Source organism: Melanostigma gelatinosum (assembly GCF_949748355.1).
Source record: "Melanostigma gelatinosum genome assembly, chromosome: 24".
In the NCBI taxonomy this organism is placed as follows: domain Eukaryota; kingdom Metazoa; phylum Chordata; class Actinopteri; order Perciformes; family Zoarcidae; genus Melanostigma; species Melanostigma gelatinosum.
In genome coordinates, this window is record NC_136657.1 from 4,072,426 (window position 1) to 4,097,060 (window position 24,635).

A 24,635-nucleotide genomic window follows, 5' to 3' on the forward strand; every position below is an offset into this window, starting at 1 on the left:
TGTCTCTGACTCGCTGCATTAAATGTGTTCAATTGGCTGCTACAAAGGAGAATGCTGCCTTAATGAAACCCTCGCTGCCCTGCAAGTTTCGATTTCTAATTACTCTCACTGAATATATATATACATATAAAAATCACAATTAACAAAGTAAAAAGATTAATAATGAAATAAATAACAATAATAGTAATAATAGGCTCATGGTTGGAGGAGCTGAATATCCATACTCAGTGGATTATAGTTGTACGTTATTAAAGCATTAGGCCGGTGATGTTCTATTCTTTGACAACATAAAAAGTCAAAACTCAGTGACTTGTGATCGCTACTTTACTGATGATGAGTTCCCTCTCTGTAGCACCTCGTCTCTTTATCTCCGTCCTCCACTTCTTTCCTTCGCTCCAGCTCTCCCTCACACACACTTGAGCTGACTTTTAGTCTCCCCTTGTCTGCTTTAACCTTTTGCTTGATGACAGCCCTGCGTGACATAATGGCCATATCTGTCCCGCTCACTGTGTGTGTGTGTGTGTGTGTGTGTCGCCAATGTGTGTGTCTTCATCTGAGGCCGCGTTGGGGGACTCCAGGAGATTTAAGAAGTGAGTTTCCACTGGAGTCCGTCTGGCTGGTGTCAACAGGTGTGTGTGTGTGTGTGTGTGTTAGTCATGGACTATGAGTTTATACTGAAGGTAGCAGAGAAGAGACTAAAGGCTGCTTTGGGCAAAGCTGATCCAGGTAAGAGACTCTTTACAACAGCTGTGTGCATCTGTCCTGAGAGAGCAGGACAATCACAGATATGCTTTACCGCTAAAGAAAACAAGACGATACATGATACTTTCTAGCAATGGCAGTCACCCAAATATACAGTTGTATGTATAAACAGCGGTTGTGTATTGACTTATTTAGGGCTTCATCACGATTTAAACTCACTTGTCAAAGGTTTGCTTAGATTGAGGGTACTTGCAGGGATTTTAGTGTCCCTGAACTCAACTCAGCTCTTACACAGCTGATGAATTTGGACAGATAATGAGAATATACACACAGCAGTTGAAGATAAGTCAGGACTCTGTGTGACATTGTTTTTGTTCCATGCTGTCTCCTAATTTCATTCCCAACTGTTCCATGTACGTATATGTACCAGTCAGTTATAAAACAGTGGTTTTAATCCACTGAATCCTCAACTTTCTTTGCTTTTTCACTTGCCTCTCAGCCAATAATAACTTTTCTAAGATGGCAGCAAAAAGTCAATTCGTTGAAGCTGACTTGGAGCAATTAGACGAGGCAGAATGAGAAGGCTACATAATATAAAAATGCTTTTTATATTATGTTTTGATGGTTAGCGCCAGTAATTAATACTCTCTGATAAACTGATTGGGAGCAATTTCATGCCTTTTTTGTCTAATTTTAAAAGACTTGTTGCGCTAACACTCTGTCATCTCAAACCCATTCGCCTGCTCTCTCTCGCTCAGACCCCAGATGCAGTTCTGTTCTTATGTCTGTATTCCATCTCCTCTGGTACCTGTGAGAAGCGCTGCTCTTTGATCTGTATTGTGGCACGAGGCCATTCGAGGCCTCGTGGGCTGAATGGGATCCTGAAAATCTACCGTTGCTGCTGAAGCGTTGACATCAATCTGTTATTTATCGAACCTGAAGAAAGGGGGAAAAGGGACAGAGATGCTGCCTCACATCAGATTGTAGTTTTAATTGTTGATCACGGGATTCGTTAGCCTTTTGCCTTTCTTTGTTTTTAGCCAGAAGTCACGACTGACCACAACAACACAAAGATCCTTTTCTAAAAATCCACCACCTCGACGGTTATCCTCCTCCTCTATCCAACACCAACTGTGAACAACACCCTTTTTCCCACAACAAAATAGCTGAAATCAGACATTATTTTACTCCGAGAAAGATAAGTTCTCCCTCAGCGTGTGCGCCACTGAACACAGTCTGCTTTGTCGAGCCTTGAACGCTTCACGAAGTTTTATCTCTTGTCACATTATCTACCTCCGCTCTGCGTTCCTGTTATTCAAAACTAATTGTGTGTCCTTGTCAGTCAGCCGGCCATGCAGCAGCTTTTGAAGGCACTCAGATAGTTGACATATTCTCACTGTTTGTCAGCTTGTAACTAGCTCAACAAAACAACGCGTGCAGCCTTTTAGGTGACGCCAAAGTGTTGCCAACACAATCAAATAAGAGAGGCGGCTGACTCACTACAGTCATCGCTCATCACAGGGCCGGCACACTGAACACAGCGCTGTAGACGGAGGAGCAGTGAGCTGGGAGTTGTGGTTTTGCTGAGATTGAATGAGTGCAGCTGTCGGGGGGGGAAACCATTTAATTCTAAGTGCTTTCTGACTCAGATCACTGCAAGACACTCACGGGAGAGACAGTCAATTCATTTGTATTGATCGATGCATTATAGTTCTCTGACAATGGTCTTCATCTCCAGCAAGATACTGTACTTAAGAGATCGTACTGTTGATATCCTGTTGAATCTTGAGCATTTCAGAACTGTAATGAAATATGTTTTATGCCTCACCTTAACCTTAACCACAGCAGTGGCCGGTCAGAGTCAAACTCTTCTTGTTATTCAGAGAGAATGAAAGCGAGTCACTGATGGACACTGATGGCAGCCACTCTCTGAGGAGTACCTGAATACAGGTGAAGGCTGCAGAGCTTCAGAGAAGTCGGCCGTCCAGTCGTGATGTGTTTGGATAATAGAGAGGAGATGACCTGGCATCACGGCACGATCTACTTAAAGAGAGAGTGAGGCAGCAGGACATGAGCTTCTCGTACACGACTTTTTTCTTGCGTTGTTTGAATTTGTTAACTCTCCTTAAGTTATCTTTTAGATTCTGTAAATTGATGTTTACCCCTTTATGTACAGATTCTCAAACCTTCACCTTTACGTGACTTTTCATGAAATACTCAAAACTGAAACACAATGACCTGAGAGGTAATGGGACTCTGGATGCATGAATAGCATTGTTTCCCCGCTGATGCCAATAATTACCTGCGTCTCATGGCTGATACCAATACGATAACCGGTAATTTCACAATTTTGGATTTTTAATTGTTTTTATCTGTGCACACTTTTAAGAAAGGCTAATATGTAGTGAGCAAAGATTGATAATGTAATGTTCTGTAGGTATATCAGTACAGAAAAGATTATTGCAAATTAAGAATAACTTGTTGTCTTCCTCTGAAATTCTGAAAAACAGGTTGTGCAACATTTCTAAAACCACAGAAGCAAACTTAACTGCAGTAGCTGAACAGATGTAGATGATGTCCTACATTACATTTTCACATCATATCAACATGTTTTTAATCCATCTCCACCAGGCTTTGACTTTCAGCACCTCCCTAAACCAAACTCTTGCTTGAAGGATTTCTCCCTTCAGTCTCTGTAGTTATCTATATCAAACCTCTTAAACTCGTCAAGAATTAGAGAGAAAAAGGTATAAGAGAGAGAAAGAGGGGATTCAAGACACTAGAGGAAGCAGACAGACGTAAGGAAAGAGAGAGAGTTGGCTGAATGAATGATTCAGGAGCTCATCTCTCTCTCCTCCCCCCTGAGCTGGAGATGTTACAAAGATAGACAAGGAGAGGAGAAAAGGAAAGGAGATTCGACAAGAGGAGAGGAGAGAGACAAGGGAATTAGAGGAGGATATGAGAGCAAAAATGAGGAGATGAGATAACCCTCAGAGATGAGAGAAGACAAGGAAAGTAGATGAGAGGGGAGGCGACGAGGAAAGGAGAGGAAGTGAGATGAAACGGAGAGGATAGTGGAGAAGGAAAGAGGATGATAGAGGGGAGGAGACTAGTGAAGGGGATGAGAGAGGAGGTGAGGGGAAGAGACAAGGTACGGAGATGAGTGAAAACAAGTAGATGAGGGAAGAGAAGGAGAGAGGAGAAGAGACAGGGATAGTGAAGGAGATGAAGCAGAAACGAGAGTAGTCAAGGAAAGGGGATGAGAGAGTAGATGAGGAGATGATATGAGAGGAAACAAGTAGAAGTGAGGAGAAGGAGAGAGGAGAGGAAACACTGGAAGTAGAGGAGAGGAAAGACTGGACAAGGAAAGGGGATGGGATGAGATGAGAGGAAACAAATACAGTAGATGAGAGAAGAGAAGGAGCTAGGAGAGGAAAGAAGTTAAGGTGTGTGAGAGAGAGACACCAACCCAAAGACAAAGCATAAAGTCAGAGACGCAGTACGATAACTGCAACTGATGCCAGATGTGTGTGTGTGCGTGTTCTCTCTGCATTCATCAGGTGTTTCCTCTCTCTTCGTTCGGAGATCCACCTGCGTCACTAATCACTCGTTACCTTGGAAACAGTGGACTTCCCCGTGTCTGCGCCTCTCTCTGTGTGTGTGTGTGTGTGGGCGAGTGTCTGAGCGTGAATTATGACTCATCCTGCTCAGTTGAGAGTGGCTATCCTCACACTCCTTTGGGGAACACCCACCCACATCTGTTATCTCCCTGTCTGTCTCTCTCTCCATCCTCCTGTCACTCCCTGTCTGTCTCTCTCTCCATCCTCCCGTCGCTCCCTGTCTGTCTCTCTCTCCATCCTCCCGTCGCTCCCTGTCTGTCTCTCTCCATCCTCCTGTCGCCCCCTGTCTGTGTCTCTCTCCATCCTCCTGTCACTCCCTGTCTGTGTCTCTCTCCATCCTCCCGTCACTCCCTGTCTGTGTCTCTCTCCATCCTCCTGTCACTCCCTGTCTGTGTCTCTCTCCATCCTCCCGTCACTCCCTGTCTGTGTCTCTCTCCATCCTCCCATCACTCCCTGTCTGTGTCTCTCTCCATCCTCCTGTCGCCCCCTGTCTGTGTCTCTCTCCATCCTCCCGTCACTCCCTGTCTGTGTCTCTCTCCATCCTCCCGTCACTCCCTGTCTGTGTCTCTCTCCATCCTCCCGTCACTCCCTGTCTGTGTCTCTCTCCATCCTCCCGTCACTCCCTGTCTGTGTCTCTCTCCATCCTCCTGTCGCCCCCTGTCTGTGTCTCTCTCCATCCTCCCGTCACTCCCTGTCTGTGTCTCTCTCCATCCTCCTGTCGCCCCCTGTCTGTGTCTCTCTCCATCCTCCCGTCACTCCCTGTCTGTGTCTCTCTCCATCCTCCCGTCGCTCCCTGTCTGTCTCTCTCTCCATCCTCCCGTCGCCCCCTGTCTGTGTCTCTCTCCATCCTCCTGTCACTCCCTGTCTGTGTCTCTCTCCATCCTCCCGTCACTCCTTGTCTGTCTCTCTCTCCATCCTCCCGTCGCTCCCTGTCTCTCTCTCTCTCCATCCTCCCCTCTTTTTCACCTCTTCTTTTTCTCTGCTGTACGTATACGGCTAAATGTGATGTTCACCTGTTGCGCACTCTGTTTGTTTGGAGCAGCAGAGGAGCAGCCGTCGTGACCATGATCAAACAAAGAGCGCCACCTACAGAGACGCTGATGAGTCCAGGACTTATTGATAAAATGGACAGTATCAATGAAGCTGAATTCATTCTCGTGGGCCATAAACACAGTACGACCACACTCATCACGTGAATCTTTCATTTAAATGAATGGTTGATCATTTTGACTTACACGCTGCTTTCTGGCTGCATGTCACACCAGGTGCTCCTTTTTTTTCATGCTTGCGTGAGGAAAAGATTTGAACATAACTGTAAGATCCAGAGGCCCCCAGAAGAGCAGTACCATTTTAAGACATATTTGTTAATGTATGTCACAAATTACCAGTAAATCACATGACAAACTAGCCAATAACATCTCTATTAAACTCAACAGATGAATGAAAATATAGTTTCCTGTGATAGTAATCTGTCCGTCCTGAGTGGTCATGAATGCATCTTGAAGATGGAAAAGTAACGGAGCAGTGTCAAAGCACAAAGTGAGTGTATCTTTGAAGTTAAGATGCATTCAAGGACCGGCTGTAGCGCTGCAGAGGCGTAAAAGAGAAGGAGGAGGTGGATGAGTGGAGAGTGCTGTTTTCTTTTATTGCCCGTAGAGGACGCTGCTGCCTCTGTGCACACTTAGAAGATAAGTGTGGAGACACATAGACACGCAGGAAAAGCTTTTTCTATCATATTTATGCCCTTTATTGCAGAGTTAAGTTTGCTTGCTTGATTTGTGTGTGTGTGTGTGTTCTCTTGCAAACCGTGTACAATGAAGCAGAGAGATCTGAGGACGAGTTAGAGTTGAGTGAATGGATGGTGGAATAAGTGGGTGGAGGAGGTGGGGGGGGGGGGCGAAGATTTTTCCTTTGAAGTTTAAGAGCTGTGTCACGCCTTCCTCCGATGCTATAAAAAGCAGCAGAGGAGATGAATTTTAATGTAAATGCAGCTTTGATTTATTCATAACTCCTTCACTTGGGCTGACCTGGATAAACCGGCATACACATCCCCTCCTTGCACACACACACAAGTACACATGTCTTTTTTGTTCTCTTTTTTCCCTGCCGGCTGGGAGAGGGACGAGCGAGGGCGAAGCAGGGGTTCCTTCTGTGTCTAAATCTTAGTGTGTCAGCAACATCAGAGACAGAAGCAGGAGATCCTGTCGAAGGGTCTAGGTTTACCTGCTGAAATGGGACAAAATATGAAGATCCAGGGCGACAGACTGCTGCTGTTCCTGCCTCGATATCAGTCTGTGAAAATAGACCATAACAGGACCAAGTAAAGCAAAGCGTACCATGATAACAATTATATAACTGTACTGACATAGTTCCAGTTGTCGTAACTATTGTCTGCATTCAGAACTCCATTTGGTTATTATAACATTTAGGCCTACATGAGCCAGTTTTTAAGTCGTTCACCCGTTTGTCTTGTGCAGGAGTCCCACACTGATCATTATGTACCACACACAGTGAACTACTGCTGTGTTATCGACGTACAACCTCCATTAATACGGCTCTCAGTGAGCTGTTGAGCTGATGTTCTTTCACACACTCTGGTGCCACCTAGTGGACATGAGGAACCCCTACATACATATTCCTGTGATGTGTTGAAGAAAACTGTTGTCTGTCTGCCTGTGTGTGTGTGTGTGTGTGTGTGTGTGTGTGTGTGTATGTGCATCTGAGTGTGTGTGTCTGAATAGCACACACACACACACACACACACTAACAGATACAGAGGCAGAGAGAGAGACAGTGTCTGAAAGAGGCTGTTCGCTGTCCATGGTGCTGAAATATATTTTTTGTTGGTGTTCTGACTCGCTTCTGACATCCTGAAGCCTCAAAGCGACATCGGATTATTTTTTAATCAGGCTTCACCCGTTGCACTTAAGTCCTTCTTGGATCCACACATAAAATACTTGAAAATGAATCAGACTGTCATCATTCAGAGTTTAGAAACACTACAATACAGTAAATATATGCAGAATCTTGGAGCACTAATCTGTTAATTTAACATCTTATTTTAGTGTGATATAATTACTTTTTTAAGCCTCCTTGAATGTATCCTCACTTCAGTCTTTATCTCACCCAGATGAACACACTTACACATCACTATCACTCCACAATCTATATTGGGATTGAAAGACTTTGTCCAAATGGGAAAATGATTTCCAGCAGCACACTGATGACAATCTAGACAAGGAGATATCCGATATGCATCGTTGTCATATGGAACTGACAATGATGGAAACGGTTCAGCCTTTTGGCCACTTGAATGTGATAAATGAATGGGATGCATATGATTGGGGGGGGGGGGGGGGTACTACTCTCCGTTATTCATTATGAGGACGGATAGGTTGGAAAATGTTTTGGGGATTTTCTTTGAATCGTGTTTTGCAGAAGAAAGGACCATTTCATTTCAGCGTTCTGCAGCTGGGTCCCAGCCCAGCTCTTTATTCTGGAGAGATGGCTGACCTACATGCTGCAATGCTTTCCACTGCACACTTGTAAGGAAACGAATGCAAAACTTAAATCAGAGTAAAAGAACAATATGTCATACTTTGGTCGTGCATACAATGACACAGTCTAGTGAATAAAACATATGCAGCTCCGTCCATACAGGTAACGATAACACACCCTTTAAACCGGCCCGTTAGGAGGATGACAGGTTGTTTTCGGCAGCGCGTGTGTGACTGCTCGCTCCGCGCGTGGCTCCAGCGACTGTGTGGTTCCAGAGAGCGCTCGCGCTGTCCAAAGTCAATATACCCAGAACGACAATCAAAGAGACATCCGGTCATTTACTTTCAAAATAACAATAAAATACGATTGATACTGCGATCTTTACAAATGTTCCACTGCCCCCTGTAGACTTAAAAAGCATATAACAGGGAATTAAACGTAATGCTAAATAAAAGTATAGAGGCACATTGTGAAATCGGATTAAATGTTTACACTCTATGGTCTTTAATTAGCACAAGATGAAACAGTGATGCAGCAGGGGGCTTTTAGCAGTTCATGATATTATCATATATAAAAGGACTACACCAAGCAGCTGTGATGTGTCAGTTGTGTTCCTAATAAGATAAAAAAAAACAATGTAGATTCGATGAAAATCGACCACTTGATGGCAGCAACAAGTAGCAAAAAGACAGAAGATACAATAATAAATGAAGGCTGTGGAAGTGAACACAGTAAATGGTCTAAAGGTATAAAAGGTTGTATTGTGTCTGTGAAGTGACTCACTGATACAGCCTATCAGATCTATTTGACCAACACAGATCCTGTCCAGCCTGCACTTTGAAAGCCAACCCGCCCTCTTTCCGGTGATGCTCTGGGTAACTCTCGCTAGTTTCACGCAGCTGGAGCAGCTCGCGGCTGCACGCGCGCCTCGCGCTCCTGTCAGTGAAATACAAACGGACGTTTTCGGAGGAGAGGCGAGAATCGCTTTCTGAGGCATTGTCCTCATTTTTCTCCTGTTTTTTTGTCTGTCTCGCCTGTTGACCATGGGGACAGAAACGGACAAACGGGGTCCGGTAAAATCGGTTGGAGGAGCCGTTCAGTGACAGCTGCTGTTATCTGACTGACAGACAGACCGGTGGAACGTGACGGACAGGTAAACCGCTGTAGGTTTCAAGAAATCAACGGCCCGGGGAATAATGATGACAGAAAATATGCTGTAACGTGCAGTGGCGTGCTCATTTTGGACTTTACCGCGTTGTGGCTGAAGCATGGGGCCGTTATAGCCGGTAAAGCGGAGACCGGAGGTTTGCGTCTGCGCTCCGCTCCGTGGACACAGCTGAGGAGACTGGAGACACGGACGGAGACGGGGCGGTTTTTGTTTCGGCGGAGACATGGCAGCGGCCATCGCCAGCGGTTTGATCCGGCAGAAGCGACAGGCGAGAGAGCAACATGTCCACCGACCGATCCCTCACCGGCGGCGGAAGAGCCCCGGTAAGAAGCAGGGGCTGTGCAACGGGAACCTGGTCGACATCTTCTCCAAAGTCCGGATATTTGGCCTGAAGAAGAGGAGGCTACGGAGACAAGGTGTGCGGGGGGGGGGGGGCACACACGCGCACGTGCATGCACATGCACACAGACAATCGCACGCACGCCAATGTATTGATATGCAGGTGCGCGCTTCCACGCACATGCAGAAACGCGCGCTCCTACACGCGCACACACACCCCAATAGCATGCACAAACACAGACTGACAGACTCGCCCTTCCTTCTTTTTTCCTCTCTCTGCTCCGTGGTGACACACACACGCGCGCGCACACGCACGCACACTGTCATGTCTTGTAGTGCCCTATGGTTCAGTAGTTTCCAGGTACATCCATTATTGAAGCCACAGATTAGTCTGTCTGGTCTCTCTCTCTCTCTCAGTCTGTCTCTGTGCATCCCCACCTCGCTCTCTCATTTTCAGCTCATAATTCAGAAGCTCTGTCACCACCAACAGCAGCAGAATGTCCTGACTTAGAGGCAATGACAAGAACAAAACTAACGCTTCTCTCTTATTTTGAAATCACACCGTGCTCAGATTTTTCTATCTGATTTGAAAAAGCGGAAACGTGTTTTGAGGTTGAAAAGTCAACATTTTCACCATTCAGATGTCGCGTCCAACTCCAAACTTGGGACGGATCTCGCCGTCAATGCGCAGAGAATTGATTAGATTGCAGATTAGCGAGAGGAGCGTTCAATAGCAGAGGCGATAAATGCTGTTGTAATCAATTGATTGTGTGAGAAGGCGGCAGGTGCCGGTGTACGGAGGGGTGGATGAAGGGAGGAGAGAAGGAGGCAGGAAATGAGATGTGGGGAGCCTGAGGAGGAGATAGAGGAGAGGCGACCGTGAGGAGTCATGTTGATAGGAATTGGTTTGTTTGGTCTGGTGAGTGACGGGAGTATTTGGGATCTGAGAGCCAAATTACTACATTTTTCTTTTTCTTGCTTCAGTTACTCTGAATCGTTCTCTTCCCTTTTGCCACTTTCCTTATTGTCCTTCTTCTCTTCAACAACAACCTCTCTCCTTTTTTGTCACCTTTCTCCCTATACCTTAGAGATCTTCTCATTCCCTTCTTCCTTATTTTCCTCCCTTGTTCCCTATACAGGAGGAACAGACAAACAGCTTCCTCTCCTCCGTCTCCTTTTACAAGTCCTTAGTTCCACTGCATTTTTCCCTTTTTGTCATCCCTTGTTTCTCCTCCGCCTTCTTCTGCCCCCCCACCCAATAACCTCCCTTTGACCCTTCTTCCGCCCTTCTTGTCCTCCCTCCCTCCTTAGATCTTTTCATCCCTCCTTACAGCCTTGTTCTCTTTTTGGGAAGAATAGGCGACAACAGCCTCCTTTCCTCTCCTCTCCTCCTTTCTCTTTTACATCCTCTTTTCCTCATACATCACCTTCAGTTCCTCTGCTTTTACCCCCCTTCTCTTCCATATTTCCCTTTTGTCACCCTTCTCTCCCTTTCCTCCCCTCTTCCACCTTCATTTTGTGCTTTTTTCCCATTTGTTCTCCCCCTCTTTTCATATCTTTGCTTCAGTCCCTCTATTTTCCTCCTTTCTCTTCTCCCCTCCTTTGTCACCTTTCTCCCTTACCTTCTTTCTTCCTCCTGTCCACCCAATCATCCCCACATACCTCAGATCTTTTCCTCCTACCTTCCAGCTTCATTTGACTTTTTTTTCTCCCTCCTTTTCCCCTTCTTCCATCACTCCTTCCTCTGTGGTCCCAGCTGTGGGAGCTGCTGGTGAAAGCTTGGCAACGTCCACAATCTGTGTGTGTGTGTGTGTGTGTGTGTGTGTGTGTGTGTGTGTGTGAGAGAGATATGCCAACATCCCCTACTGTCTTCCAGAGGTTTTGTGAAGGAGAGACAAAATGACCTGCAGCCGTCGTTACTTGATCAGAAACGTGGTTCAATACAACTCAAACTTGCGTGCTTGTATCGGCTAGATTTAGACGGTCATGGAGCCAAAATTGGCTTTTTATTCAAATGTGATACCAGTCCAATTGTGATATGATGGAGGCTCTTCTCAGTGTTATGTAATTAGACGTCTGAGTGGGTCGTTCACCGCGCTAGTGTGGGAGGACAGTACATCCTGCAGTGAAATCAGTCTTTAAGAGCTGCTATACCGCACCTAAAGCTGATGGTAATGGTGGACAGGAGTTCCCCGCCAAATTAAACTATTCGGTAGCTTCAATCGAAAGCATCAATCATGTGGCCTTAGAAATTCCCATCGGCTGAGTCACACCACCAGCCAAGAAAGGTAATCTAGCATTACATGCCGCCTCGGAAATGCAGCTGTAATATATCCACGTCAGACGGGTTTTAAGCCAACAGAAAGACAGATGCATAAATGCAAAGCTGGGCTGGAAGGTACACTCTGCTCTGTGCCTCCCAGGTCTAATTCAGCAACATTTATTACTTTGTCTTATAAATGAACACTTAGAAGTGACATGACGTGTTCTGGAAAAGGATAAGAGACGATAAATCACATTACTTCTTGTCGTTCGTGTCACAAACAAGCTCGGAGAGATTGATGTGTGACTGATTTCAGTCCGTGTGTGCTCATTTCTGTTCTGCTCTGACAGACGGATGCTGGGCAGGTAAACTCTGCACCATGCAGCGAGAAATATCCCCGCTGTCAGATGGAACGATGTTTGCTCTCAATGCATAGACTGTTGTGGCGTTCATGGGAAAGAGGAAACAAGAGAAGACAGTTAAAGTGAGGAGTGTGTGTGTCTGCAGGGATGCAATAAATGATTCATTTCATTGTCGATAAACACACCAACAATTCTTTTTGATTAATTGTTGAGCCTATAAAATCACAACTTCTAGCAGCCTGAGACGATATTTTTTATGTCTTGTTAGTTCGTTAAATACTCATGAAATTCATTGTGCACAGTAGATATTGGTCCTGATAGCTGTTGTCTTCAAACGTCACGGGTTCCTGGCTGCTTACCTGAGACCAGTTTGCCACAAATGTCCTTGAAAGGTGCACAAGCTTTCACGCATTCTTACTCCCGAAACCACAATTTGAATGTTTCGGGTCTGGGAACGTTGTGGTGTTGAACCACAAAGCGCTTTGTGTGGATGTCGTGTCCGGCCCTCAGCCGTGGCCGCGAGCTCTGCGTGGTGACCGAGAGGATGAGATTATGGACATGCCAAAATAAGGATCCGCTGCTGAGATGAGGAGTTTAGTGAGGCGAGAGGACGCTGGAGGAGCCAGGTGAGGATAGCCCAACTTTGACTGAATAAAACACAGCTCAATATGTAGCCCTGTGGTTAACGCTGTCACCTCAGTTTGCATAATGTATTATAATCAGCAGGTATGGATCATCGATAGTTGACATCAGTGTTTCCCTCTGGATGGTATTCCTGTCGAGGCTAAAAAGGCCTCGATGACGATGACATGACGAGCTGAGCCCGATGTGCACGGTCCAACAGCGTCTGTATTTTAACAAGAAACCCACTCTGTTCAGCACCCCAAGTGTTTCTCTAATCACTCAACGCTCTCTTGTAAATGAGGATGAAAGGGTTGCATTCACTTGGCGCTCGAGAATTTTTCACTCGAGATGGTGTGTGTGAAAGAGAGAGAAAGGGAGAGAGAGAGAGAGAGCGAGAGGGAGTCTTTAATGCATCGCTTGTATGAGACGCCCATGTTGGTATTTCATACTGTGTCAAACACTGTATTTAAACTCAGACTGGAGCGAATCAACACACAATATGTCAAATCAGCGTGGCCGCCCGATGGGCTGACGGATTGAATCAGATCACATCATGGTGAAAATGTGTGTGTGTGTGTGTGTGTGTGTGTGGATGGGGGAATACCCTTCCACTGGAACAGTCTGGAATCACGAGGCAGTTGCCGGGGCAACACGAAAAGGGGACTTTCCCTAGTAACAGACAGAATGTGGAGGTTTAGTGGGAAGAGTGGGAACGAGTGGAGGGACACCTGGATGTCAGGCGGATGTGTAGACACATAAATAGAGGGTGAGTGGATGCAGCGGGACAGTTATTGATCTTTCATCCATTACAGCGGGGAGCTGTGCCAAAACCAACAATAACACCATTTGAGTCTTTACGTTTACTCGTAATAGGGCCGGACTGTGTGATCAAAAATCTATCCCACGATGAATGATATCACATGAGATGAATACGCCCGTTCATGTGTTGGCTCAGTTCTAGTGTTTGTCCTAATCAGTACAGTGTGAGTCTGGATTGGTTTAACCTCTGGTTAGCTGTGGTTGGTTGTTGATTTATTCTCAGTTTAATTCTATGGATTTTAGATTAAATATTTAGTTATTATTGAGTTAATCTACGTTGCTCCAAGATCCACTGTATTGATGATTAGATATAATAATAACCAAAACTTTCTTCTCTTCATATCTCTTCAGTAATATTCATCTAGCTAGAGATGCAGCTATGTGCACTGACGTTAACTGTAAGGATGTGGTGCATAGGAGAGATCTCTGCTTCATGTACAATGATATAGTAAGTGCTCTGTATAAAGACAGCAAGCCCTACTACAAGCATCATCATAAGACCCATAACATCAAACCTGGCTGGAACGAGTCTGTAGCTGAGTATCGTGCTGAAGCCTGTGAAGCCTTCAAATCATGGCCTCTAGCTGGTAGACCCAGACAAGGGCCAGAGCTTGAGTACAAGAAGCTCACCAATGCAAGATATAAGTATGCCATTCGCTTCATTTGCAAGAATGATCAAGCCATGAGGGCTGACTCCATGGCCAAGAAGCTGCTAAGCAACAACGTAGTTGATTTTTGGAAAGAAGTGAGAGCTCTTAACTGTAAAACATCTTTACCATGCACTATAGATGGAGTTTCAGGAACAGACAACATTGCTGAGTTATGGCGACAGCATTATAGCACCTTATTGAACTGCATCAAAAGTGATTTGTACAGCGTGGACAGTTCTGAGAGTAATGAGTGAATGGCAATTACATCATATGAGCTGCACCAAGCTATCAATAAACTGTCTGAAGGCAAAGCAAGTGGTTTCGACCATATTACTGCTGAACACCTTCAATATGCTAGTCCGAGGTTAGCTCCTCTCCTCGCTATTTGTTTAACTGGCTTCATGATTCACGGCTTGTTACCAGACTCAATGCTGTCTGTTCTCTTTGTGCCAGTCATTAAAAACAAAGCTGGTAAAGTATGTAGCCTAGAGAATTACAGGCCCATTGCTTTGGCCAGCGTCCTGTCAAAGGTCCGAGAAAGAATTCTGCTGGACAGAATACAGGACTTCATCACCTCCACAGATAACCAGTTCGGCTTCAAAGCCAAACATGGCACTGACTTGTGTATATATGCCTTAAAGGACATTGTAAACAAATACAGAGGTCAAAACTCATCAGTTCTTATGTGTTTTATTGATGCCTCCAAAGCTTTTGATCGTGTTAATCATCGTACATTATTTTTTTAACTGAGCCAAAGAGGTGTCCCCACATACATAGTGAGAATTCTGGCTTACTGGTATGTGCACCAGAGTATGCAAGTAAAATGGGGTAAAAGTGTGTCAGCCCCATTTGGGGTTAGCAATGGTGTCAGACAAGTTCTGTTCAATCTGTATATTGGTGATCTGTCCAAGCAACTGAAAGCCTGTAATACTGGATGCATGATTGGAAATACTCTGGTTAATCACATCATGTATGCAGATGATCTGGTGATCTTTAGTCCTTCTAGCGCTGGTCTTCAGCAGCTCCTCACTATATGTACTGTGTACGGTGTGGAACATGACATCAATACAACGCCAGTAAGAGTGCTATCCTGATCTGTCGAACTAAAGAGGACAAATGTCTAAACTTCCCTGACTTCAAATTGTCTGACAATAATCTTGGTGTCTGTAGTGAAGTAAAATATCTTGGTCATTTTTTAACAGAACACATGTCTGATGATAACGACATTTCCAGGCAATGTCGTATGATGTCTGCACAAGCAAACAGTCTCTCACGCAAGTCTGGTCTGTGTACAGATGGAGTGAAGATGTCTCTGTTCAGAGCATATTGTACTCCACTCTACACTGCACACTTGTGGTCAAACTACAAAAAAAAGAGTTTACAGAGACTTCAAGTAGCGTACAATGACGCCATGAGAATACTTTTAAAGAGACCGAGATGGAGTCGTGCTCGTGAAATGTTTGTGGCTGCACGAGTCAACACTTTCCAAACAGTTTTAAGAAATCTCACGTACAAATTCATCTGTAGACTGAATGACTCTGTAAATGAGATCAGACTTGTTTTAACCAACATCAGGTTTAGCACATCAGCTGAGTCACACCGCCTGCCAGGAAAAGGTCTTCTGTAATATATCAGACTGGGTTATAACTCTCCAAGTGCAATTCAGTGACATTTCACAGTATGCTTCATGAATTAACACGTCATAGATGAGATATATAGAGCATGACATGTTTTAAAAATAGATGAGACAATAAATTACATTTCCAGCAGTTTCTTCTTGTCGTTCGTCTCAAGCTCAGAGAGATTGATATGTGACTGAGTTCAGTTCCGCTCTGACAGACGGATGCTGGGCGGGTAAACTTTAAACCATAACGCAGCGAGAAATATAACAGCTGTCAGATGGACCGATGCTTACTTAATGCATAAAAGTGCAGACTGTGCTGTGTGTTATTCATAGGAAAGAATAAAGAATAAAGGATGTTGGGAATGACTGTGCACAGGACTGCAACTATCAAGTACGAGCACAGAGACATGAATGCATCAAATCAATCAAGCGTATCTGAATTCATATTTTCATCTTCTGATTTGCAATAGACGTGCACCTCCGTGCACTAGCATGTCTTTCTGATCCAAGTGAGATTTCTGAGCCTCGTCGGCTGCAGCTCACCACACACCACAGTGAGTTTTGTCACTTTGAGTGCTGGCAGCGAGCTTCAGAGCCCCTCTTCTCCCATGCTGCACAAGATGGATCCTTCACAAAGATGGAAAACACCCCTGCCTCTCTCTCTCTCTCTCTCTCGCTCTCTCTCTCTCTCTCTCTCTCTCGCTCTCTCTCTCTCTCTCTCTCTCTCTCTCTCTCTCTCTCTCTCTCTCTCTCTCTCCCTCACACATACTCTCTCTCCATAAACTGGGTCAGTCTTTGCTTTTTTTTCCTGTCTCTGTGCATTAGGGTGCACACACACACACACACACACACACACTTTCAAAGGGGATTCCCGCCCCTGCTTTAAGACGCTGGTAGAGACAGGGTGTGGCCACATGTAAGTGTGTGTGAGGAGTAATGATGATAGAAATCTGCACGATACTATTACATCACTGAATGCAGATCAGACGTTTCTGCTCATTCTATCCTGCTGTCTGTCTCTCTCTCTCTCTCTGTCAGTCTTTCACCCTTAGCTCCTCCCCCTCTCTCTCTCTCTGTCAGTCTTTCACCCTTAGCTCCTCCCCCTCTCTCTCTCTCTGTCAGTCTTTCACCCTTAGCTCCTCCCCTCTGCTACTTGTAGTTTTAATCTTTTTCTGCTAAATCAGTCATTTTGTTTATTTGACGGTGAAAAGCACGAAACAAACTGTGAGAGGCAACAGCGACTGCTGTTTAGGATCAATATGCATCAGTCAACAGCACTGCATGGACTGAACTTTAACGGAACAGTGATTTAGTTGTTTTCGAGATGTTACTTGTGTAACAATGTAAGCATCTTCATTTCATTGTGGATTTATCAAAATCAAGTGAGTTGGCGCAAAGATAAGTATTTTACAAACACTGTATTCATCTGCCTTTTATACACATTATTCACGTTATCGATGAAGTGCTTTAGGTGGAGAGAATCACACAGTTATCTAGGTTTTAATAAGGGGAATCCTCACCACTAGATAAATAGTAAACTGAATATAGGAGATGCAAAGCCATTATGAAGCCTCTCTATGCCATCAAAGGTTCAGGAATAATTCATCAGCGTTATTCAAGTGGAACAATGACCACGAAGGAAGGATTAGCCCAAGAATCCTGTAATGGATTGGATGTGCCCGACTAGTCTCTCCACAGGAAATCCCCCAGGATGCATCAGGTCGCATGTGGTCACATTCTAATTTAATGCCAAACTGCAGTGTATCTCCAATGTGCCCTGCAGGATTTGCGCATAAATTGATTTATGGGGATGAATTTGAAGATAAATCATTCTGTGGTGACAAAACTCAACATTTTCTATTCATTCGCTCTTTCATTATTCACGGGGCTGTCCTGATTTTGAAGATCGGCTCCTCTCAACTCTTCTTCCCCCTGTGTCTCTGTCTGTCTGTGTGTGTGTGTGTGTGTGTGTGTGTGTGTGTGTGTGTGTGTTGTGTAGAACCACAGCTGAAGGGCATAGTGACCAGGTTGTTCTGCAGGCAGGGCTTCTATCTCCAGATGGGCCAGGATGGAAGCATGGACGGGACCAAAGACGACAGCACCAACTCCTGTAAGAGCACACACACACACACACACACACACACACACACACACACACACACACACACACACACACACACACACACACACACACACACACACACACACACACACACACACACACAGATAGATACCATGCATTATCAGGTTTGCCGATATATTACAGTACATTTGGGCAAAGGTATACATTTGCAAACACTGACAATGCATGAAGTATCTGGCTTTTTCTTTTGCTGTGGTGAAATTCTGGTTTTGAGCAGCGATATTCTTTTTCTCTTGAAGTCTTTCCTTTTCAGACAGTCTCTCTCAAGGGCAAACAGTTATTAAGAGACGACATGGCTCTCACTTGTCCTCAGCTCATTTGATGGAAGGTCGAAAGACACCGTTGTGTCTCGCTGTGAAGAGGAGCGACCAGCAGAAGAAAGATGTCGTGCATCGTAGTTATTGTAGAGATGATTCAACAGGGTCAAGTCCCTCTGTTTACAAGGGAATTAGAAGCACTGTCTGACTGCAATCTGTGCAATCTAAATGACTGACAGTTGTTGGTAATGATTGAAAGTCGTATATGCAATCATAGACAGCATCGAGACAGTTTTCATTTCGGCGCGTTCTGCAGGCAGTGTGTGCGTGTGTTTTCAGAGAGCACACCAACTGTTCGACTGCATGCGACAAGTGGCCGCTCAGAGGGTCTGGCTTCTTGAATCCGAGTTTATTGGACCTCTGCACCCGACGCTGCCCTCGGGGAGCGGCTGCAGATGGATGGCTTATTGATTCATGCGGCCGGTGGTGCTGTATTCTGATGTGCTCGGGGCTGAGAGAAAATCAAACGCCAATTAGCAATCAAGCCAATCGCTTGTCCAAAGTGTTGCTGCCACATTGCTCCCTTCCATCCACGTGTTGCAGCAATGTCCCGCTTGTTTACTATGTTTGTTTTCAAATTCTTGGCGGATGTCTTTACCATCACCATTTTTTCTTTTTCGATTTCTGCCACAGCTCGGCGTGTAGATCGAACAGAATTCACTGCAGCTCGTTGCCCAGCTTCCTTTTTAATTTGTTTGTCGGGGTTGTTGTTGTTTTCTTTCTGGCTGAGCCGCGTTCAGCCGAGGGGAAGACATCGCTGACATTTCCTGCAGCATTTTGAAAAGGAGTGTTGTTGCATCTCCAATCAGCTGGGCACATATCTTTATGTTAATGAATCTGGCGGTTTAGAAAAGAGTGATATTTATGCAGGATGATTACTTGCAGGTGTACTAACTTGCGCACATTCAAATTTCCTCCGCTCAACTCCGAAAAGTGTTGACTCCGGTTGTTAGAGACCATTTCTATGTACCTTGATTAATGAGGGCTCAGACTGGCGTCCCAGGTGTAATCAGCCCTTGATTAGAGAGAACCAGCGCTGCTGTTGGTCTCAAATGGCACGTCCATCTTCCTTCATCACGGGTCATTGTTCTGTTACCAGCACACAGTGATATCTCTGTGTGTATGACGGCACACTGGCAGGGATGCCCCTCACGTTATGATTGGATTTTAATTTATTAAAATCAACAGCTTCAGCCCGCAGTTTGCGAGCTGGTGAGTCTTTAAGCTTTGCAGTGGCTCAATGAAATCAGCGTTAGCCTTCGATTCAACAAACACCTTTTATTTCATTGAATCGTCCTTTCAGAGAGGGCCACAACCTTCAACGATGTTCCACCATGAAAGGATTAAGAGACAAGTGGTTTTAGACTCCCTCAACCCATGAATAGGTTAGTTGTATAACCTAATGTGGCCATTGAAGGAATATTCAAAATAAGAGCTGTTCACAATGAACTCTGCAAATGTTTGGAGCGGCACAAACTAAATTCTGTTCATCTCCATTGTGTCGGGGCGGAGGCAGATATTTCAAAAGCTGCGCAAATGAAAGCAATGCATTCCCACACACTGTCAACGGTTCCACCTTTTCCCCCCCAAAAAAGTAGATCATCAATAACTGATGGAAACATCCCACAAACCAGGTTCGGCATAAATGTGGCAGAAAACGTGTTTTTATTCGAATGCAAAACAGCCTCAGTTTACTCCTCAGATTTATTTTGACATCGTCGTCTGCTGCAGCATTTACCAAAGCAACACATTTTGCAAATATATTATATATGTTAATTCTGAATTCATGTAAAGCAACAGTTTTGGTTTCTAAAAGTAAACCATTGCTGTCACTGAAAAGCTTCCAGTCACTGTCTCGAGGTACTCGAAAAAATACAAAGGTTAATATCTCGAAAGTGGAACAAATCTGAAAGGAAACAAGACAGTGCGGGTTTGCAGGAAGTGAACAAACACACCGGTGACACCAGCATTGTCCTTTGCAGTACCTGCCCGAGGCTGTGCGGGTGCGATCAGCCGTCTGTTCCTCGAGCGTCACCGACTGCTGCTCCTCAAAGAACACTGGCCCGGTGCAGCCGAGCGCACGACGGTGCCCTTGAAAGACATGGACAAGAATAGGCCGACAGTAAAATGTGATGGACGAATGATGACAGTCAAAACTCGTGTCAGTAACCTTAGTTGTAAATTCCAGAGCTCTGGAGACAAATCATCACTGGGTTTTTAGAGTATTTTCTTTAATTTAAAGCAGTGTTCTGCAGACTTGTCCTCTGCAAAGCTCTTGACTTTAAAAGCCCTGCTAGCTGCCCCCTCGAGGCCGAGCTGCTTCTTCACCTCCCCGCGAACTAACCGAGCTGACCGAGCAACAGACCAGCTGACATTTGAGGTTCTCAGAGCGCCGTATATCGAGAAAGAGAAACACCAACGCAGGGCACTTACAACTCAGTTCTTCTGTTCTTGTCCTCAGCTCTGTTTAACTTAATTCCTGTGGGTCTGAGAGTCGTGGCCATCCAATCGGTCAAGACTGGCCTCTACATCGCCATGAACGGAGAGGGCCACCTCTACTCATCGGTAAGCACGCGCACACACACACACACACACATGCAGAATACCAGCATGGCCATGCACACAAGGGTGAGAAATCCCAGATGGACAGTGTCCACAAGACATTTTGTTTCAGTATTTTGTCTGTCTGTCTGTCTGTCTGTCTGTCTGTCTGTCTGTCTGTCTGTCTGTCTGTCTGTCTGTCTGTCTGTCTGGATGTCTGTCTGGATGTCTGGGCCGTGCATCATTTTTATTGGTCTTTTCTTTTGTCCTGCTGAGGGCTTAATGCTTCTTTCTGGAAAATGATGGGGCTTAATTGCAAATCATGTGTCACTCACCCAGGTCCCGAGAGTTTGGTTTTAAGCTGCGGTAATTATTTGTGGGAGACAAATGGACGTATCAGCCTGCTTCGACAAATCTCTGGTCATTTATAAGACTTTACTTTATCCACCGGAGTAAGGACAAATAAGGCTTACGATGGCTAAGGAGGGTACGTCTGTTGACTTTAGGCGTCAAAAACAAAAGAAAAACAACACAGAAGGCCTAACAATTAATCACTAGATTTCTAAAGTGTCAGGATAGTGAATAATAGTCAGAAATTGTAAGTTCCCACAGCCCAAGTTGACATGAAATCGATAGTTTTATCCAATATATCGTGTAATATTCAGATTACTCCCGTAGAAAACCATGACGTATGTGATTTTTTAAACCCGACTGAAACGTGACACGCTCATCTCATAACGCGGCTCAATAGAACCGTCGGGTGACTTTAGTTCCACTCAGTTAGCCGGTGAACTGACCATCACACTCCCTGAGTCTGCTCCGTCTGAAGGATGGCACACTGAGCAGAATGAGGCAAAATGCATTCCTCAAATCCTGCTCTAAATGATACAATATGTCACTTACATTTTAGGCTTGAATTTAAAAGGAGAATCGAAGCATGCGTGATACAATAAAAGCTTTTCTCAGGTCAAAAGACAAAATGAAAGACCCCGTCTTTTAGGTTTTGTGCGACAGAATGTTGGAGGCAGGTGCATTAGACACAGAGAGAGAGATGACAAAAGAGAGAGATGAATTGCTTTTAATGGATGCCAATGAAACATATTTGTCAGATGATGGACAAGTGTGCATTAAGTTATCGTGTTTTAATGAAACTCCAGAGGCTTTTTCTCCCTGAGTGCAAAATATTAAGAAAAAGAAAACCAAATCATTTCAAGTTATGAATGAAAACGGCACACTACACCAAAAAAGAGCGGACTTAGTGTTATTATAAAGGGACATACAGAACAATATGGAAGACGTGATCTTCTCCCGAACAGCATCCCTCTTTCCTCCCCTTCATTTCTTTTTTTGGGGTGGAGATGACGGGAGCCGGGGAGGAGGAGAACGGAGAGGTGATGGAGAGAGGGGAAGGGGGACTCGAAATGGGAGGGGAGGAGATGAAAGGAGGGAAATGAAAGGGAGAGGTGAGAGGAATAAAGGCGAGGCCAGGACCAATCATGAAAGAAAGAAGGAGGGGTGAGAAGAAAGGAAAGACTTGGGTGGAAGGCAAAAGAAAGGAGGGGAGGAAGAAATAGGACACGGACAATGTGAGGACAGAGGAAAAGGTCGTTTTCAGAGGAGGAAAAAGATACAGACGAAGGACAAAAAACGTTTCAGACTAAAGAGAAACAAAGCCAGAGAGGAAGGAGGACACAGGTTCCAGACGGAAGACCGAATAAGACGGAGAGGAGGAAGGAAAACATGTTGACGACAAAGGGATGAGGGGAAGAGAACGGAGTCATCGGGAGGAGAAAGACAAGAGATCTGTGCTGCTCTGCTGGGCTTTCTCAGCCTGTCGCTGAAAGTCACAGATGCATGAGGGCTTCCTGTAAATAATTGAAGAGGGGGAGTCCCCCCCTACGCACACACACACACAACAGAAATCCCTTACTAAAGCGAGGGAAAGTGAGGCTGTGTGATCATGTTCCAGCTCTGTGACTGATGTGAAGGCAGCGACATGACAACGGATATGTGAATTACATGCAGCAGGTCTAATTAACCGTGACGTCAGCGCCGCTTGGTGTTTCATTGGCTTGGTGGCGTTTACCTCTATATGTGCGTGATTGGTCCGGCTTCTGCACTTCTAATCAAAACCTCATGTACTGGAAACTAAATAGTGTGCATGAAATGATGTTCTCTTTCATCGCATGTCGGAGTCGGATTCTATTTTGCGTCTGAAGGAACGTGATTGTATGTATGTCAGTACTAGAATGTATTTATCTGAAGATCGGATAAAACACCGTGCAACATAGCGCCGTCAAGATAATTCTGCGATTATTGTTGTGACATTACTTTCATCTACACTGCCTCCCCCTGTCAGATCATTTCATTTTATTTCAGGACATTTCCTTGTGAAGTGTGTTCTCTAGGCTTGTTCCCAAATGTATGCCGCTCCGCTCTCAATGCGATTCTTTATCCTCTTATTGCAAATTGTTGATGATATGCTGCAAACTTAGTTGTACATGGTAAGACTGTCTTATTAATCCAAGGATCCCGAGCATCTGGCAGTGTGCGGCGGTGCACGTGCGCGCGCGTGTTGAGGGTTCTGGGCGTGCGACGAACAGATGGCACAGTGTGCAATGAGCTGCTATGTGATAATTATGGAGCATGCTGGGGGGAAAGTGGGGGGACAAAAAAGTGCTGATGAGTTTGCGACTGTGTGTGTGTGAACGAGACTCGGAGTGACACGAGTGTGTGCAAGAGAGTGTGTAATGCACGCGTTAGTGTACGTGTGTGTGTGTGTGTGTGGGGGGGGGGGTGTAGTAGGTGTAGATTTCAAGATGTCAGCTGAGAGGTGAAAGAGGAAATTGACTTTGACGCTTTTCTTGCAACATAACACTATTACTGCTCCTCCTACTTTTATGATTATCATCTATATCTTCTTCCTGAAAAATAATATGATGCGAGGCATACAGGAGCATAAAATCCTGTTTCTGTCTTAAAAATCTGAATTTTGCTGACAGCCAAGATAAGAAATGGAAATGTGTTTGCTCATGCCAGCTCCTGTGAGTCAGACTGTTAGAGTCCCTCTGCTGAAGAGGTCCTGGGAGCCCGAACACCATCAATTCAACTCCTCCGTCCGTCTTTTTCTTCCCCCGCCTCTTTTAATCCAGGTATCCAGAAACACGAGGGAGTAAGGGAGGCTCCATAAATGTGGTCCTCCACAAAACCTCAGAAATGTAGCAGTATAAATCCAACGGCCATTTAAATCCCAATAAAAAAAATGATGAATTTATCCTGTAATAACAATAAGCAAACCAAGACTTATCCTGGTGCTGAAAAGAAGTCTAGTAGACCTGATGAATAACAGAAAACAAAAGTACATTTTACTCAACAATATGGTTGCATATTAAATCAAAAACACCCTGAGAGATAAATGTCTCACATATACATATTACAGTATGGATATAATGTAAAATAAAAACACCCACAAATACTGTCCATTCTCCTTTCACGGTGCACTTTTCTTAATATCCCAGAGCCCGAGGTAACGTCTTGTTTTATCCAGTCCAAAACCCAAATATATTCAGTTTGCTGCGTCATCACAAAAAAATGAATCTGAGAGCATGAAACCAGAGACTGTTTGAGAAATATCTTTAAAAAATAGTAAAATAAATCAGCTATTAAAAAAGCTGCTGTTTAATTTCTGTTTAATTCATAAAAACAAAATAAAAACTTGACGGGGAGACGTTGAGTTTCCATTTCCCTTCTCTACTCATATCTATTTTCTCTCCTCCTGAGCTCTTTTTCTCACAACAGGATGTTTTCAGCAAACACAAGAGTGTGTGTGTGTGTGTGTGTGTGTGTGTGTGCTCTACGACATATGTACCTGTGTGTGTCAGTGTGCGTAGGCGTCTACTTCCATTCACAGCGCAGTCTGTGCAGCACTCAGACAGAGTGAGTCCTGTGATGTCTACATCCAGAGA

At 44.8% G+C, this 24,635-nt stretch overlaps 1 protein-coding gene across 2 annotated transcripts in view; it reads left to right on the forward strand.

Annotated features, from left to right (window-relative positions):
- LOC306797377 (fibroblast growth factor 14-like) overlaps nucleotides 1-24,635 on the forward strand; it is a gene marked incomplete at both ends in the record, with an annotated part of 38,607 nt that overhangs the window by 8,455 nt on the left and 5,517 nt on the right. The window contains 3 exons of one of the 2 annotated variants that reach the window (XM_079296714.1): nucleotides 9,212-9,404; nucleotides 17,669-17,779; nucleotides 20,591-20,694. In XM_079296714.1, the coding sequence (XP_079152840.1) occupies nucleotides 9,212-9,404; nucleotides 17,669-17,779; nucleotides 20,591-20,694 (408 nt within the window). Of the gene's footprint in view, nucleotides 1-9,211; nucleotides 9,405-17,668; nucleotides 17,780-20,590; nucleotides 20,695-24,635 lie in introns of those variants that run through there. The other variant, XM_079296715.1, reaches the window with a different exon arrangement.